Genomic DNA, 18,233 nt, shown 5'->3' with positions numbered 1-18,233 from the left:
TCCTATAAGGTGAGTTGTTTTATGTTTAGCAGCTCACTAATTCATCCTACTCCAAACATGTAGCCAGAAAAATTTGTGGTGACATAGGGAAGGATACCCATCCACTAAGTGATCTGCCAAATACAAACAGAGGTAAGGTAAAAGGTAAAGGTATCCCCTGTGCAAGCACCGAGTCATGTCTGACCCTTGGGGTGACGCCCTCTAGCGTTTTCATGGCAGACTCAATACGGGGTGGTTTGCCAGTGCCTTCCCCACAAACAGAGGTAACAACCATCATAATGAGAAATGCTAAGCATTTTCTGTGTCATTACTGTGTGAGAGGCACATCGAAAGGCAAAATGGGATGGACTGTAGACATTCATGTGCGAATCTTGGAAATCCCAGATAAATGTTATGAAAGTCTGAGGACTCAGCTATATACCAATGTAATAATAACTTAAATTTGATTATCAGCATTTTACAGAAACAAAGAACAGAGCTGGAAAGAACCCCAGGGGTATTTTAGCCCACCCCTCTGCACAATGCAGGAAATTCACAGTTCTGCACCACCACCACTCCGGTGTTCTATGCCCAGAAAAAGGCATAAAATCTCCAGGACCCTGGAGCAGTCAGGCCTGGAGGAAGATTCCTTTCTGACCCCAAAGTGGTGATGGGCATTACCCTAGGCATATAAGAAAGGACCCTGAGAGCCAAGGATTGGCTCATTTCTGCCTGCCCTCACTTTCAAGATCTAATTCATCTGCCAAGTGGGAAAACAGACATCTATTTTCAGCCATTCACTGCATTGACAGCATTTTTGAACGTTTATTGTAACACTATTATGGTCCTAAGTCCATGTCAGTTCTACATTCAGGGAAGGGGAGCATTGTTCCTGGGCTTCAGCTCCCACAGATCCGCGTGGGAGCTTCCCCATTCATTTCCAAGGCAGAATATTGACAAGTAAAATACTGACTGCACAACATGACCTTCTGAGTGCAATTCAATCTCGTGTGAGTGGGAGAGCTCTGAGTGGGCCCATTCATACATGGTATCGTCAGGCTGGGGTGCTGATATTAGATAGGTATAATCTTTCCTCAAAGTATTTACCATCGTATCAACTTCACCTCCCAGTACAGAAAACTGTCATCTGGGTGTGCTTTAGTTTGAAAATGTTTATCCAAGGGCTGGCATTTTGGCGTGCCAGTACCCGACATGTACATTTCATAACCTCTTTACACATGCCCGGCCCGGCAGAGTTCCAAAGACCCCAAGTAGCCCCCAAACACACTACTCCCTGCTTGATAGTGATGGCTGTCTTTTAATTCCAAATGCTCTTTATTTAGTGTTGTCCTTCCAGGAGTCATGCCATTGTAGTCCATTGTCCCTACCCATTCAACAGTTTCACCTGGCATGACATAATACGCTTCCCTTCCCTCCAGATCCTTGGACTCTTCCTCACTACCACTGTCTCATACTCACATTGGCACAAGCATGCACTAAACACCCTTGGCACTTTGCAGATGTTACAGTCCACATGTACTGTAACATCTGGCAGGGGAGTGTAGGTCAGAGTTGCCCAGTGAGGTGTCCATGGGCGCCATGGTGCCCACTGATAATTCCCCAGACACCGCCAATCTTTCCAGGCAGCGGGCAGGGCCATTGTAAGGATTTATTGGCTGCTCTTGTGCAAATTAAAGGGTTTTCTACCGCTGCAATAGCAACCAGAGTAACAGCCAAGATGGAGGAGTGATATAAACACACAGGCTGGTGATTCCATTCTCCTGTCAGGCTTTCCATTCTATTATCTTTTCTCCAGTCCTCCTTCTCGGCTGGCCTTTTTCCCCTTTCTATTCCTCTTCTGTGAATTTTCTTCAAAGTGAGCAGGGAGGTGGCCCTACCTCGTGGAACAAATAGCTTGGGGTTGGCTCTGCCTGCCAAAGAGGCCATTTTGAGGTGTTGCCCACCACCCCCTCTCAACATTCTAAAAGTGCCAAAATTTGGGAGCTGCCCATGGACAGGGGAGCCAGCGTGGTGTAGTGGTCAAGAGCAGTGGACTTTAATCTGGAGAAGTGGGTTTGATTTCCCCACTCCTCCACGTGCAGCCCACTGGGTGACCTTGGGGTAGTCACAGTTCTTTTACAGCTCTTCTTGGAGAGCAGTTTCTCTTAGAGCTCTCTGAGTCCCACCTACCTCACAGGACGTCTGTTGTGGGTAGAGGAGGGAAAGCAATTGTAAGCCACTTTGGGACTCCTTTGGGTAGTGAAAAGCAGGGTATAAACATCTTCTCCTCCTCTTCTTCATTGAAAGGACTTCTCAGGGGATTCGCTGCAGACAAATAGTTGGCAACCCCCACCTCATGTGCCTGAACTTGTGAGGTCTGCTTTTTCAACTTGGGCTTATTAACATCAGCAACAAGTTGTCTCAGCTACTCCCCTCGGCAGTAAGGAGAGCTTACTATTCCCATCTACTTCTGCATGGTGATGGCTGAGGCAGCAGCCAGGCCTCATTAAGTCCACATTCAGGTCTTGCATATCACTGTGGATTGATCAGCAAGTAGACATCCTAGATGAGCAAAAGAAACATGCCAAGCATCTCAAATCTATCCTATCCAGGGGTGCCATCATCCAGGGGAGGCCTGATTTTTTCCCTTCAGGCCTACAGAGATCAGTTCCCCCTGACGAAATGGCAGCTTGGGAAAGGATGGAATCACATTCCTGCAGAGTTCCCTTCTCCCTCTCTCCCCCTCCACAGTCTCCATCCCCAAATCTATAGGCATTTACAAAGCTGAATTTAGCAACCCTAGACCTTTACCACCAATGGATATCAATTGCACGGGGGAGGCCGAACTTTGGCTCTCCAGATGTCCATGGACTACAATTCCCATGAGTCCCTGCCAGCATGGGGGCAACATGATGCTGGCAGAGTGTCATGCCCACCCTGGTTGTACCACCGGCCAGAGGGCACTGGTCTAGAGGTGCCACTTGACCTGCTTTCGGAGCCACCAGGAGATCTGACTTTGGACTTCCCAGATTTATTTATGTTACACGAGATAACAAGGAGCCTGGACCTGGCCAGACTGAGATGCAGCACTTTGTGCCAGTTTATATCAAGCCCCAGGAGAAGACCCCTCTGAGCCCCGGGGACTCGCCAGATGAGCAGCATCACCGGCTTCAGACTAAGACCCCTGCAAGGCCGAGGCATTCACCAAAGTGGCAGTGATGGCAAAGGCAATCTACCTTGACAGCTATCAGAAGATCAGCACACTTGGCAGCTCGCTGTCAAGGCAGATGGGGCCTGGCTGCAGCTCCTTCCTCTGATGAGGATTAGCTCCAGGTACAGGCCCTTTGGCTGAGGGCTGCTCCACCTAGTCCTAGTTATTTCAGAAGGACCTTGAGGCCTCCTTTGTGGGGAAGGTGTGTGTTACCCTGCCCATCTTCCCAGATGACTCCTGTTCCAGTTCACCATGGCAAAGCTCTGCTCCTTGGGTTCCAGACCCACGGCTCAGCTTTGACTATGTTCCCGGTTCCAGACCCTTGGTTCAGCTTTGACTACATTCCTGGGCCTGTTCTGCACACAATGGATAATGCACTTTCAATGCACTTTAGAAGTAGATTTTCCTGTTCTGCACAGGAAAACCCAGCTGCCAATGCACATTGAAAGTGCATTATCCTATGTGTGCGGAATGGGCCCTAGTCTCAGAATCTCAGCTTGGCATCAACTACATCCCTGCTCCTGACCCTCAGCTTGGCTGCTGACTCTGCTCCTAAATCCAGTTTGGCTTCTGATTCTCTCCCTGGCATTTAACCCCAGCTCATCTTGACTCCACTTCCCTCCCCACTTGCTGTGAACTCTGTCTCCCTTGGCCCACAACCTCCCAGACTGAACTCTGGTCTCTGGCTGGCCCTCTGTCTCGACACAAATACCTGACAGAGTAGTTGTGGCCCAGCAGGGCAGAACACAGGGGCTCATGGATATCATAGTCCATGGATATATGGAGAGTCACAGTTTGGACACCCCTATACCTACTTGATATTAAAAAGGAAGAAAGGAAAATATTATATTCCCCATCTATCAGTGTAATTGTTTAAACTTGTATTTGTTTGTTTGTTATACTGCCCTTCCAGCAGACCAGCTCAGGGCAGCGTACAACCTTATAGGAAATGCAATTATTAAAATACATAAATGTTAAATTTAAAAATTAATTTAAAATGGTTAATACAGCGGGTTAAAAAATTAGCAGCAACAGTCAAGGTATGCATTGAACTATCCCCAAAGACAGGCTATGGTCTGGGTCTACTTATATATAAATAAATTGGTAGATGGATATGACTAGGTGGGACCTGGTAGCTCCATCTTGCAGGTCCTGCGGAACTGTGCCTGCTCTGACATGGCCCAGATGTGTCCCAGAAGCTTATTCCACCAGACAGGGACCAGGAGAGAAGATGTTTAAGACTGTGGTTGAATTTGATTGCTCTTACCTGTTTGAGACTACTATGGTTCTTTCTAATATATTAATATTGTACTATCAATCCCAGGGTTGGGGCAGTATACACAATACACACCCTCCAGCCAGTTAACACTTATTAGGTTAGATCTTGCTTCCCATCTAAACATTCTCAAAGCTTGTCCCATCCAAATGTTTCCAATTAGGACTTTAGTTCTGCTTCAGGGAGAGGAAATGACTACAATCCTGCTAACTCTTTTGTTTGTCCCCACAACTCTCACCTGGTTTAGGGTGAGGCTACTTGACCTCTCGTTGGCAGCCCCTACGTAAGAAATATGCATTCTCAGAAGAGAAATGGAAACTGAAGGATACCCTGTGCAGAAGACTGATAGTTAATGACAGCTTCATCACTAATATAAATTTCTTTATTGGTCTGTATAGAAGCAGGGTGTTAAATAGTTTACACTGTAAACAGAACCGTGATTCTCTTCCAGAAATCATCACATTCTACATGTTATTATTATTATTATTACTATTTATTTATTTAATTGTTTATTTAATTGCCCGCCACTCCCTGCCGGGTAATGGAGGGTTACATAGGTCTGAATAAAACCCCATAAAAGACCATTAAAACCCGACATAAAATCATAACCAAAAGGAAAAGGATCAAAAACCGAAAGGAAGAAGTTACGGCGGAAAAACAAAACCCTTGTTATTCTCAGTCCCCACCCAATACATCTCCTAGAGCAGGGGTAGTCAAACTGCGGCCCTCCAGATGTCCATGGACTACAATTCCCAGGAGCCCCTGCCAGCATTCGCTGGCAGGGGCTCATGGGAATTGTAGTCCATGGACACCTGGAGGGCCACAGTTTGACTACCCCTGTCCTAGAGGGATGAGAGGGAGGAGGGTGCAGGTGTCACTTGCAAACCATCACTCATTTAGAATAAATAATATTCATTATTCTATGATTCTAATATCAATCCAGTAACTTTGCATAGTGTTTCCCCCCTTTCTACGATCTATTTCTGGAGATGCGTGTCTGTGTGCGTGTGTGAGAAAAGGTTGGATGACCCAAGCATGGTGGGAGGGGAAAGAACAGGGAAAGAGAGTAAATGTGGGCTTCAAAGAATGTGAGATTCAAAGGAAATAGTACCTGTGAGTCAAGGAGAGGTTACTGAGAAAGCTCCTGTTACTCCATTTCCTGATCACGGAAAAACCTTTTCTATCACTGTTTTGTTTCCGAGCACCAAACACTCAATACACATTTTTTCAGTTGAGTATGAACCATGAGGACTAGAATCATAATACTTAACCACCTCCCCCTCTCCCCAAAGATTGGATTCTCCGGATGCCAAACCAGGTGCCAGGGGAATCCATAGGTATGTGGAATACATTCAGCCCTGTCTAGACATATTGCAATGACGCTGTTATTGCTCAACATGTGCTAGAAAGGAAAGTATCTTCTTTTCAATCCCTTTCTATCTAATCTTAAAAGCGGACCAGACATGGTGTGTGTGTGCACGCGCATGCACGCCTGCGTGCGTGCAAAGGGGGTTAGACACTCAGTTGCCAACCCTTCCCCTTAACCGACAAGCGCAAGAGAAACTTCGCTTTTCTCTTTGATATTTTCTGTGGCTGTGCATTGTTCGGTTCTGGCATTCGCAACAATGCAAGCTCTCGCTTCATATTTATAGCTGGGATCAGCACAAGCCCTTTGTTTTTCAGCAAGCATATTGGTAGAGGTAAAAATACAAAAAACAAACTCCTTTGTGCTGACTCGCCTTTCGCATTTGTGTTACACCAAGGTCAAACACAAATGTGGGCAAATTGATCTCTTCGGCTCTGCAAAAATTTGCCTGGAAAAGTGTAACGGGAAGCAACACAAACCTTTGTATTCCCCTTTTAACAAGTGCTTGTTATGGCAGGTCGACTGCCCGTGAAAAGGAAAACAAGTTTGTGTTGGCGTAATGTTCATCCTTTGCCTGTCTATACAATATTGCACTGTAGGACCACTGAAGTATATGCAATATGTGTTGTTCCTCTCTCTGGGTATTAAACAACGATTTGATCTTTTTTTCATTAACAACAGCGGTGAAGGACAAGAGGATGCAGGAGAACTTGACTTTAGTGGTCTCCTGAAACGTAGGTGAGAACCAAGTGATGAAGTGAGCAGGTGTGGACTGAAAATGGTTTAGGCTCTTACACGGAAAGTGGTCAGGGGTAGAACGACTCCCTCCAAAAATGTTACCATCACTTCCATTCGATGTTCCTAACCTGAATCTTGAACGGGCAAAAACTTACTGAGAATGAATACAGCTCCATCCAAAATGCTGTTCAGTACGTCAACAAGAAACCGTCATGGTCACAGAATATTTCTTAGGGCTGCTACCCATATTATGACTCAACAACACAAGAATGTTCTTGTGTTGCTTACATTATAACATGGGTCAAGGTCTTCCTGGCAGTTGCCAATAGTATATTGTGTGTGGGTTTTGTGTTTGCATGGTGTTGTTTAAATTTCCTGTCTAGGGAAGAGCCACGTAAACAGCTGAGCCTGGTGAGAAAGTCTTTCATGTTTGTTTGTTTTTAAATTCAAAATCCACTCAACTCCTACAGCATTTGCATTCAAAGTGTACAAGCTACAGTGGATAAACAAGCTCTGCTTTATATCTAGTTTCAGGGCTCATTTTACTGGCTGGTAAATTCCTGTTTCTTGGGGGAGGGGGATTGATACACCCACCATTAGGGAGGTTAGGTTCATTTTCAACTGTTGTGGGAAGGAATCCAATACCACACTAGGTCAGAGAATTCTTTTTTCAAAATACCATTTTAATAGCTGCAGTAACTAAGAGGGTGACATTGTGACATGTCCAAAATCCAGTGCCCTCGAGGTGCCTGGACAAAGATTTGTATACATTCAGAATAGCACACCCAAATTTGGTCATACTCCAATCAACCACTCTGTACATCTGCTTGATAAACATCATCCAATTAGCTCAAGACCTGTTAGCATCCTTCTTGCCCCATTTAGGGGTTTCCCCCTGTATGGGCATGCTTTCAGGGGGTTTTTCCCCCATCCAGGCAAGTGGCCAAGCACCTTGCAGATACCTTAGCTTGTATCTTTAGTCCATACAACGTTCACTGTCCATTTCTGTAATGGCAGGGTGCTTCAAAAGAGCAGAAACCAGCGAAAGTCACTCCATGAGTGTCTGTTCTGCATGGCACAAAACCATCTAGTGTTTGATTCAATATCCCTATCACAGTTCTCAGCTCAACTGGGCTCTCATTTATTGAAGATGGGAAGTCCACCCGCACAGCTGCTTTTTAGCTGCAAGACAAGAGACAAAGTCGAGTTTGAGAAACCTGGACTGAACTCTAAAAAACCTGATGTTTCGTTTGGCACTGAGACAAGGTGGATTCAAGTCTTTCGTCTGGAATTTAACCAATCACAACTTGCAGAGAAGGCTGGTAGTTGACCCAGGTAGCTGCTGCATACAGACACATACTAAATTCCATTTCGTTCTCACCAGGTCTCCCTGTTCTCTTCCCTATGCAGAGTTCTGGGTTTGATGTGTTCTTATAGGTGTTCATATTACTATGCTGGTATATTTGAAAGATTTGTCTGTGATACTTGAATTTTTTTATCATTTCCTACTAACATATAACTTGTGTGTGAACTTTGTAGTCTTGTGGAATTATACCTATGATTGTTACATTAATTTTATTCTGTGCGTATATATATATATATATAAATATGTTTATATCTATATATAAATAGATATAAATAGATATACATATAAATGTGTAGAAATGTAATTCTTGTTTGGATAATGGGCAAATCAGACTTTCAAGACAATCTTTTATTATATTGTTACTAATCATTTCATCACCCAGGTTTAAAATACTTTGTTCTTACTAGGATAGGTTCCATTACCTATCTTTGGAAATCCAGTTAATATTTCCTTATTCATCACATAAGTGCTTTATGTGGAACCACTTCAATCATTCCTATGTTTCTAGTTATTTTGGGGTGTTTTTTTTTTAATTCTGCTGCTGACTGAAATCAAACTTTTTTTTACAAGTATGTTTATTTTAGGGGAAATCAGAATACTCATAAATATATATTCTGACTGTTTCCATATTTCAGGTGGAATCCACAAAACACATACATTTTGTCACAAATGTCAGCAGAGCAGCATCAAATTTACACAGAAATATATCGTTTATATAACAGGGTATGCCAGGGTACTGCAGCCATCAAACAGTCAAAAGAATACACTGCATTCTAGAATACTGAGAGTTTCTTATACATCGGATCACCAGGGCAATTCAGCCAAGCTCTCAAAGGAAACCTAGGTCATTTCAGTTGAGGGAATCAACTCAGCAGCTGGACAACTGTTTCTGCACTGGGAACTTTGCTGCCCCAGCTCTCATGCAGGAGCACAAATCCAGGGCGGACAAGGTGCACTGGGCCAAATGCTCCCCCGTGTGGGAGTAGGAAGAGGCTGGGCAATCTGCCTGGTCTCAAACTCCAGCCTGATGGCAAAGCTTTAATTCTGATGACTGTTTGAGGGGCTTTTAGATTGCCAGATCAAACTAATAATCTCTTTTGGCAAAAGTTAAACAAGGTAACATTCTAACAGGCACAAAACTGGAGTATTTCACTGGCGCCTCTTTTTCAGTACATATAAAAGGATTTGCGTCCTATGCTATATTGCCTAGAAAAAGAGGCAAGTTATATGCCCATTCTCCACTCAAGAATAGCCATTTCATCTTCAGTAGAAAGTTTCTTTGCTCAAGGATTTGTTCTTCAGTTGAACAAGGTAAATGAAGAAGCTGGAAGAGTATTTCCCTAATGGGTTGAAAATCAGGATGCACCTCATTCTCAACTACAATCTAAAGTTAAGGGACGTATTCTCATATTGGTTCGTGTTGATGCTCGTTCATACCTCTGGTGATTGAGAGGTGTTGCCGCTGCTCGATGGTCAGCCTATTAGAATGAGAATACATCCTCTTAATATGTGTCCGCTTCTGAATATCTTTGCATTTTGACCTGATCTCTGGGAAAGTGGAATCTCATTGAAACAGCAATATTTTGCAGTAAGTAGCCAATCTTTATAAACTGTAAACATAAACTTTTCAAGAAAAGGACCTGCAGCAAAAGTCGCATACATAAAAGTCACCTACCAGTGCTTGCTTTCGGATTTCACATTGTGAAGTCACTACGAAGAGAGTTCTGCCTATCATTCTCCATGTTACCGCCATTAATTCTGACTGTATGATCACATGTTGAGATCTGAAGTAACAATTTCTGGACAGATCTCCAGAGCATTATGATCATATGATCATGACAGGTAAAACACCGTGGTAAAAATTAAGCTGAGCACTGCATCTCAGGGTGGGATTTATTTGGTTATCTATTCTTCAAGACTATTTTTTCAATTTTTTTCTCTGGAGATGTCACATGGGGAAGGCAGCCTTCCGAAAGTTCAACATAGTTCGATCTTCACTGTCACATTTTGACAGCCTTCAAAAAAAATTATCATGCTGGAAATATCTGTTAAGTCTGTACTTTACCATAAGATAAAAATTACTATCAAAAATTCCTTTGTGGTAAGGAGAAAGAAATCCACTTATTGGTATGGGAAAGATGCCTTGGTGTATTTTCCACTCACTGTTATTGATAGTTACAACAATTTCTCTTTTGAGACAGTGAATGCATATCCATCAGCCAATATTCTTATCAATTAGCTTCTTAAAGTGGCTCCCATTTGCCACCTCTTAGGGCCACTTTCAACAGGTATTAACGTCACTTGCTGTTGATCACTCACTGTTGGACCAGGCCCTAGCAATTATCTGTTTCAAAGCACATGTTGCAGTTTTCTTTCTCATCAGTTGAATCATGCACAAGGAAAAACAATAGATTGGTGCAGAACTCCAGTTTCTTTCAAGTGAAGCCTTACAGAAGCTCTTTTGAACTCAAAAGGCTAACTCAAGATCTGTAAAAATGTTACTCATTCAAGACAAGGGTAAGTAGACCTCCTTTATTTCTGCTATAAGGATGTCTGACTAGCAACAAATCACATTGGCTCAGACTCATCCTTAAGCCTTTGAGTTAAATCACTAGGCTTTGCTAAAAGATTTCCAATTTAGCTTTGCTTGGATTTGATGCCCGTTTGCCTCCTTTATTTCACTTCCTTGAGCTACATCTCTTTCTCCTCCAGGGAGGTTAAACAAGAGCCAGAAGAACCTGATATAGATGTGTGGGAGATTCTGAAGAATGCCAGTCCCAATGACTATGAGAAAATTGCGTTTCAGTATGGGATTACTGACCTGAGGGGCATGCTGAAGCGTCTGAAGCGCACTCGCAGAGAAGAAAAGAAGAGTGCAGGTAAGAAAGCAACAGCAAACTTCCACAGATCTGTCCAGGAAACCAAGAGGGATTTCTTCTGAAAAGCATCTTACACTCAGAAAGTGGCCCTTGAACACTGAACAGCTTTAATGAAAGAACAGTTTGTTCTTTTCAGCGACAGACATATAAAGAATTCTGGCAAATATGGATTCTTGCATCTTCACAAAAACCATCATAGAATCATAGAATCATGGAGTTGGAAGGGTCCATACAGGCCATCTAGTCCAACCCCCTGCTCAACGCAGGATTAGCCCTATGCTTGCAGACACTCTTCCAGTTGTTCCACTACTGTAGACCAGATCCTAGAAATTAACTGCTTCAAAGCACATGTTGCAGTTTTCTTTCTCATTAGCTGAATCACACACATAGGGATGGAGGGATGAATGGATGGAGGGATGGATGGATGGAGCAGACATCCTAGTATTGCACACTTGTTTGTAAAACAGCTTTGGCTTTCATTTATACTGAGACATAAAGCGATTTCACCATTCTTATGTCCATCCATCATCTGTCACATTCTCCTAGCATAATTTACAACACTGAAAGAGAGGAGCTTAAGAATGCAGGTAGGTGTGTGGTACCTCCCACTGATTTCTAAGGGTCAGACTAAACAGGTTACACTGCTAAATGTAGTTTAAAGGGAGGTTAATCTGATTCTTGCTCCAGGAATAGATCAAGTATAAAGTTTAGACCTCAACCCAATAGTATCCCTGAGGACATGCTTTGACTTCAAAATGAATGGTTCACATTCATCCTCTGCACTTGGGAGCAATGTATCAGAGTTGATTTTCCATCTCATGGTGGAAGGGAGCATTTGGGAAAGACAGCAGGAAAGGAACAAAAGGAAATAAAAGTCCAGCTGTATCAGATAAATGGTCTATCTGGCCCAGGATCTTGTTTCCCTCAGTGGTAAATCAGATGCCTGGGAAAGATTTCAAGCAAGGGATCCTGCTTGGTTGCTCCTAACCAGCTACTGGCATTCAGTGCTGAACTGCCTCTGAACCTGGAAATTCCATCATCATCATCAATAATTAAATTTCTAGATCATCCTTCCAAGACTATTTAGCCATATCAACTATCAGCCAGTGGTGGATCTATCTTCCATTAATGCCTCTGATCCTTTTTAAAGCTATCTAAGCCAGTGGCCATCAGCATATCCTGGCCAATGACTTCCACAATTTAATAATATGTGATATGAAGATGGCAGTAGATTCATCATTAAACAATTTAATGATAGAATTAACAGAGATTCCTGATTACTGAGTCTTCTAGGAACTGCTTGTTTTCATATATTTATTTTCCTTCTCCAATCTTTTAATTACCCAACAGCTTTTGCTAAGATTTTGGATCCTGCATATCAAGTAGATAAAGGAGGCAGAGTCAGGTTTGTTGTGGAGTTGGCTGATCCAACCGTGGAACTCAAATGGTATAAAAATGGCCAAGAAATACGCCCAAGTGGAAAGTAAGTGGACTGATTGAATCAAATATGAAGAACGTTTTAAATCTTTCTTATTCCATTCCTATAACATTATGAAGGGGATAAGTGGGTTATTCTTTCAGGGAGAATAGGCCAGGCAACCATTACCATGAAACCAATTTATTCAGAGGCAATATATTTCTGATAAACAGCCTGAAGAGGGAAACTAAAGATGAACATTACCTGTATAGATATCCTATTTCTGATGGATTGCTACAGATAAGTGTCATCAATAGGACAAATAACTGCTCCATAGGGCCATTTCCGGTTGTCATGCCGGACCCCTCATAGAATGGGTTTAGAGGACATAGTTGAAGAAGAATGAATTCTGCAGCTTCTCAGACTAAATCTTGTATCATAGATAAGGTTGCCAGATCCTGATTGGGAAATACCTGGAACTTTGAATGGTGGAGCCTGAGGCAGGTGGGGTTTGGGGAGAGGAAGGACTTCAGTGGGAATAATACCATGCAATCTACCTTACAAAATGGCTATTTTCTCCAGATGAACTGATCTCTGTTGCCCAGAGATCAGTTGTAATACAGGGAGCTCTCCAGCTACCACCTGGAAGTTGGCAACTCTAGTTACAGAATGGCTCGATAAACTTAAATTTCTGCATATTCTGATAGGCCAGTGAGCCTGTGTTTCTGCAGCTTTTGATAGGCTAGGCCTCCCTGTCACAGGATGGCATCTTGATGGGCCTGAATGTTTGGGTCTGCTGAATTCTTAACTGGTATTTAAAGCTCTCCTCTCAGTTAAGTCATACCAAGTTCCTCTGCTATGACAAGCTTGAGAAGCCCCATAGAATTATCAAAACATCTAAGTAATTTTCAGTACTATTTTTTGTATTTAGTGGCACCTGATAAGTTTGCTTTAACTTGAGGCTAAATGAACCGCTGATAATGTTAAATAATTAAGGCAAGTAGGGTCAAGAAATCTGCCCAGAAAATAATCTCTTCTCACCTTAGGGGGGGAAAAGGGACAGGAAAGCTTTGATGTAAGAGAGCAGCTACTTGCAATTTGCAAATGTCCAAAATCTTACTCCTGAAGAAAACACTAGGAGCCGTTTGCAAGGCAGCATAACCTTAGTCTGACAGAGGCTGTCTCCCCTGCTTGATAGCATAGAATAGATGAGGATGCAGATCTAGTTTTCTGTCTGTTTAGGGGCCTTCTAAGGGAATGGAAATCCATTCACAGCTTTCCATTGTACAGACAGCAGGCTGGCTCCCTCTGATGATACAGCCAGAATTCTGGCTAGGTCAGAACCTCTGCAAGGGAGGTTCTCCATCCTTTTCCACAGATACCTCTCTTTATAATGAAGTCCAGAGGGAGGCAGAAGAAAGGAGTGGCAGCCAAGCTACAGAACAAGGAGACCTTGTGCCTCTGAAACAAGTAGCGTGGCTGTGAGCATTCCCTTCTCTGAGGCCCTTATATCCTCTCAAGAAGCCAGCTGAACTGAATGCCCCACCTTGTGTCTTTCAGGCCACAGAACAGCTGTCAGATGCTAATGAGTTTGGGTCATTACTGACCTGAAACAAATGTGAACCAGTGACCTCAAGGTGAAAGGCTCCATATCCCATTACCTATCCCTTGAGCCATCTGGCCTACCAGTAATGTTGGCTCCTTTGCCCCAGCTATTATTGTATGTTTTAAAAAATGTCAAGAGTGCCTGGGATGAAGCTTCGGGTTGTGTTACGGGTTATTTCCAGCTTCACTGTTCTAGGGTTTCAGGGACTATTCGGCCTTCTTGAAGTCTGCTTGTGCAGCCCCCTCCCCCCTGCCCAGTAATAATGAGAGTTACAACAATCCTTCAGGGAAGCATATTCCCTTCACGTTTCTCTGCTATGATGAGCATGTTGAAAGATTAACGTATGGTACCAACAGGACGAGCCTCTTGTGGCGCAGAGTGGTAAGGCAGCTGTCTGACAGCTTTGCCCATAAGGCTGGGAGTTCAATCCCAGCAGCCGGCTCAAGGTTGACTCAGCCTTCCATCCTTCCGAGGTCGATAAAATGAGTACCCAGCTTGCTGGGGCGTAAACGGTAATGACTGGGGAAGGCACTGGCAAACCACCCCGTATTGAGTCTGCCAAGAAAACGCTAGAGGGCGTCACCCCAAGGGTCAGACATGACTCGGTGCTTGCACAGGGGATACCTTTACCTTTACCTTTACCAACAGGTCTGCTAATGAGTCCAATCTATTTTTTTTTCACTGCCCTTCCCCCTAGATATATTTTTGAGCACAAAGGTAATGAAAGAATCCTATTTATCAACAACTGCATGCTGACAGATGATGCCCGTTATCACGTGACTGCTGGTGACGAAAAATGCTCTACGGAGCTGTTTGTAAGAGGTAATTGCCATAGATTCCAAACTGATGCATAATAATGTGCTTTCATATTAACAGCCATGTAATTGTGGGTTTCTTTGGAACTGGAATGTAATAATTAAAGGATGAAAGCAAATGAGAGGGTTTGCCTTCATGCGCTTTAGGGACCTAAGAGAAGCCATGTTGGATCAGGCTGATGGACCATCCACTCTGTGTCACACAGTGCCCAAAACCTAGGTCCCAATAGGAGGTCCACCAGTGGGGCCAGAGCTCTAGAAGCCCTCCCACTGTGCCCCCAAGCACCAATAATACAGAGCATTACTGTTGCAGACATTGTGTTCCATCTGTACCTCTGGACCATATGTTTACAGTTAGGGTCCCAGCTTATTAGGAAAATCATGTTAAAATTAAACTAAGTTATCTGTATTGTTTCTGTTTTATGTGAACCGCCCTGAGCCTTAGGGGAGGGCGGTATATAAATATAATAAATAAAAATAAATAAAGTAATATACTAGCATAATGCAAATGTAGCTGTGAACTTTAAATTTATTATTGCGTGTTTGTGCAAAAAAAACCAAATCTATTTTCACAGTTCATGGCTTGTGGTATTTCTTCCTACTTTAGAAAGGCAATATATCTCTGAGCACCTCATAATTAAGAGGTGCCTTGCCCTTTGGGTACTTCCCATAACTACAAGGCAATGGAACAGGCACGCCTCCTGCTATATTCTTTCCAAACTCTGTAGTAGCAGCATTATGGCCCATTATGCACGGCTGCCAAAACGGCGATTTCGGGTCACATGGAAAACGCGGAGGGGGAAGACGCGACGCACACCGGTTATGCACGGGGCGCTGCAGCGGCAAAACCCAGAGTAACATATTATGCATGCGGTGATCCCGGCGCCGGTTCTGGTTGCACCCTGGTCACCCGGAAGCTGCGCTTTCTTCCGTGTTTCGCTGACACGGCTTTTTCGGCGGCATGCACCGAAGCTGCGGCCGGTTGCAGCCGGCTCTGTGTGTTATCGGTGATTTTAGTCGCCACCATTCCACCCCGAATGTGCGTTATTCCCCCCGTGCATAATGGGCCTATCACTGAACTGATAAGGACCCAAAAGGAGATGGGGTTCACAGCCCCATCCCCAATTCAGGCTTCTCTACAGCTTTGATGTTACCCCAGCTGCAAGTGAAAAATTAACTAATTAACTAATTATGCACCCAAAAGGAGTTCTTGCTACTCAGTAAGTTGTATTGGTTTTTCATACACAAAATCTTATTCAACCACTATGCAGAACCAGATTAAACTGAAACAAAGGTGGGAAAGATGAAGGCACTCTGTTTGTCTGCCTTAGTTACATGGTATCCTGCTGTTCTAGTGTTCTTAGAAGAATCAGTACAATTCCAGATTCTTGGATACTATGACTAATCCTGGACTCATTTCTGTCTTCTTCTTTGCCCATTAAATGGTCTATAAAAGTGCCAGAATGCTAAAATAACTTTATTCTTCCAGTTATTGTGCGGAAACATGGTTTTATTGATTCTAATTATGATGCCAGCTTAAGATATCATTAGACATTAAGATAGAACCAGATTTTTTTCCTGTTCTTAATTTTGTTATGATATCCTCTTCTTCTAGAGCCTCCAGTTATGGTGACAAAAGGTCTGGAAGATACCAATGGCTATATTGGAGATAAAGTAGAATTGTCAGTTGAAGTTTCTGAAGATGATGCAAATGTGAAATGGTACGTCATTTACATCCTTTTAAAATATATATTTTGGCCCTGATGTGTCAAAGGTTAGATGTGATTAAATTTCATGCAAACCAGGGAAACAACTGAGAAAAGCCAAAGTGATAGTCATACCAGAATAATATTAAGAATTAATAATTGATGTAACCAAAATTGTGAGTACACATTAAAGGGGAAATGAACATTCCAGTTAAAACTATGAAAAGATAATCATTGCATTTCAAAAAAATTGTTCACATTTATTTTGTATGTAAACAGCGATTCTGATGTCCAAAATCCCTCGACTCATTGCAAATCCTTTTGACACTTTGATGTTATCAAAATGGTGTATGCTTTGTTTTTATTACAATGGTTAGGGAGGGGCTGTGGCCCAGTGGCATGGCAAATGCTTGGCATGCAGACACTCCCAAGTTCAATCTCCAGCAACTCCAGTTAAAAGGATCCAGTAGGAGGTGATAGGAAAGAAAGACTTCTACCTAAGATCCTGGAGAGCTGCTGCCAATCAAATAAACTGTTACCCACTGCGAGCTGGCTTGACCGGAAGCAGCGGGCTATAAGTCAAACAAATGACCTTGATGGACCAATGGTCTGATTTTGTATAAGTGAGCTATATGTTCATTATATTTACTGTATAAATAATAAGTTGTTCTAGTAAGTGGTTACATCTTTTTCATTTACTGTTCTGTAGCTGTAATTATTGCTGGGCTTTTTTTTGTCTTGGATGTCATATATTTTTGCCACCATTTTTATTGTTCTGGGAAATTAGTGAAAATGTTATCATCAAACATATAGAGTTGGACCTTATGAATCATCAGCACAAAGATTTTGTAAAGGTTCTTGCCTTCAACTTCAGTTCAGCATCCGTCAACACCAACTCTGAACGTTGCTGGAGCCTCACAGTCATATAGAGCCTCACTCTATTCAGTGGTCCCCAACCCCCGGTCCGGGGACCGGGACCGGTCCCTGGATCATTTGGTAGCGGGCCGCGGCTCCTCCTCATCCTCCTCCCTGGCTGCTGCCTTGGGGGCTGCCCTGCCACTCTGCTGCCAGCTCACCTTTGGTGCTCTCCAGCGGCCGCCATGGCTGGTGCACCCCCTTGGCGTGGCGCTGTGTAGCTGCTGCCGGCAGCACCCCCAGCAGGTGGTGGGAAGTCAGGGGCACCGGCAGAAAAGCAAGGAGAGCAGGGGCTCAGGCGACTACAATGTTCCTTGGCAAAAGACTACCCTTCCCCCGGGCCTCAGTAAAATTATCAAGCGTTGACCGGTCCCTGGTGATAAAAGGGCTGGGGACCACTGCTCTGTATAACTACTAGTGCCTAGTAGTTGGGGGGGGGAGTCTGCCTTGAGGAGGAGAGATCTGACTTTGGAAAGGTTATACCCCCCAAATCTTTCTGTCTGTAAGGTGCTACTGGACACAAATCCAGCTGTTCTGTTGAAGAATAACACAGCTACCATCTGAACCTATCTTGTAGAATTTGTGGTCACACAAGTTCATCTGAGAAATCATAGAATCATTGAGTTGGATGGGCCATACAGGCCATCTAATTCAAACCCCTGTTCAATGCAGGATCAGCCTAAAAACCCAAAACTGAATTCTTTTCCCAAAGAAGGCTTTAGGTCTTGGCCTTGGTAGTGGTGCATATCAAGACCATCATCTCTTTTTCATTATCCTTGATCAGGTTTAAAAATGGTGTGGAGGTGCCCCTTGATAGCAAATCTCGATACAAGGTGAAAGTCGAAGGTAAAAAACACACCCTAATAATCAATGAAGCTGTCAAAGGGGACAACGCCACTTATTCTGTGATGACAACTGGAGGGCAATCAGCTGCTAAGCTAAAAGTTGACTGTGAGTGA

General features: G+C 43.4%; 1 protein-coding gene across 9 annotated transcripts in view; it reads left to right on the top strand.

Moving 5' to 3' along the window:
* The window catches only part of MYBPC1 (myosin binding protein C1), a 90,344-nt gene that overhangs the window by 39,342 nt on the left and 32,769 nt on the right, over positions 1–18,233 (top strand). For all 9 annotated transcript variants that reach the window (XM_077339784.1, XM_077339779.1, XM_077339782.1 and 6 more), the window contains 6 exons: positions 6,514–6,570; positions 10,649–10,815; positions 12,166–12,298; positions 14,536–14,660; positions 16,269–16,374; positions 18,059–18,225. In XM_077339784.1, coding sequence (XP_077195899.1) covers positions 6,514–6,570; positions 10,649–10,815; positions 12,166–12,298; positions 14,536–14,660; positions 16,269–16,374; positions 18,059–18,225 — 755 coding nt within the window. The remainder of the gene's footprint in view (positions 1–6,513; positions 6,571–10,648; positions 10,816–12,165; positions 12,299–14,535; positions 14,661–16,268; positions 16,375–18,058; positions 18,226–18,233) is intronic.

This window comes from Paroedura picta, chromosome 5 (genome assembly GCF_049243985.1).
Source record: "Paroedura picta isolate Pp20150507F chromosome 5, Ppicta_v3.0, whole genome shotgun sequence".
NCBI lineage: Eukaryota > Metazoa > Chordata > Lepidosauria > Squamata > Gekkonidae > Paroedura > Paroedura picta.
This window is presented reverse-complemented; position numbering and strand designations above follow the sequence as displayed.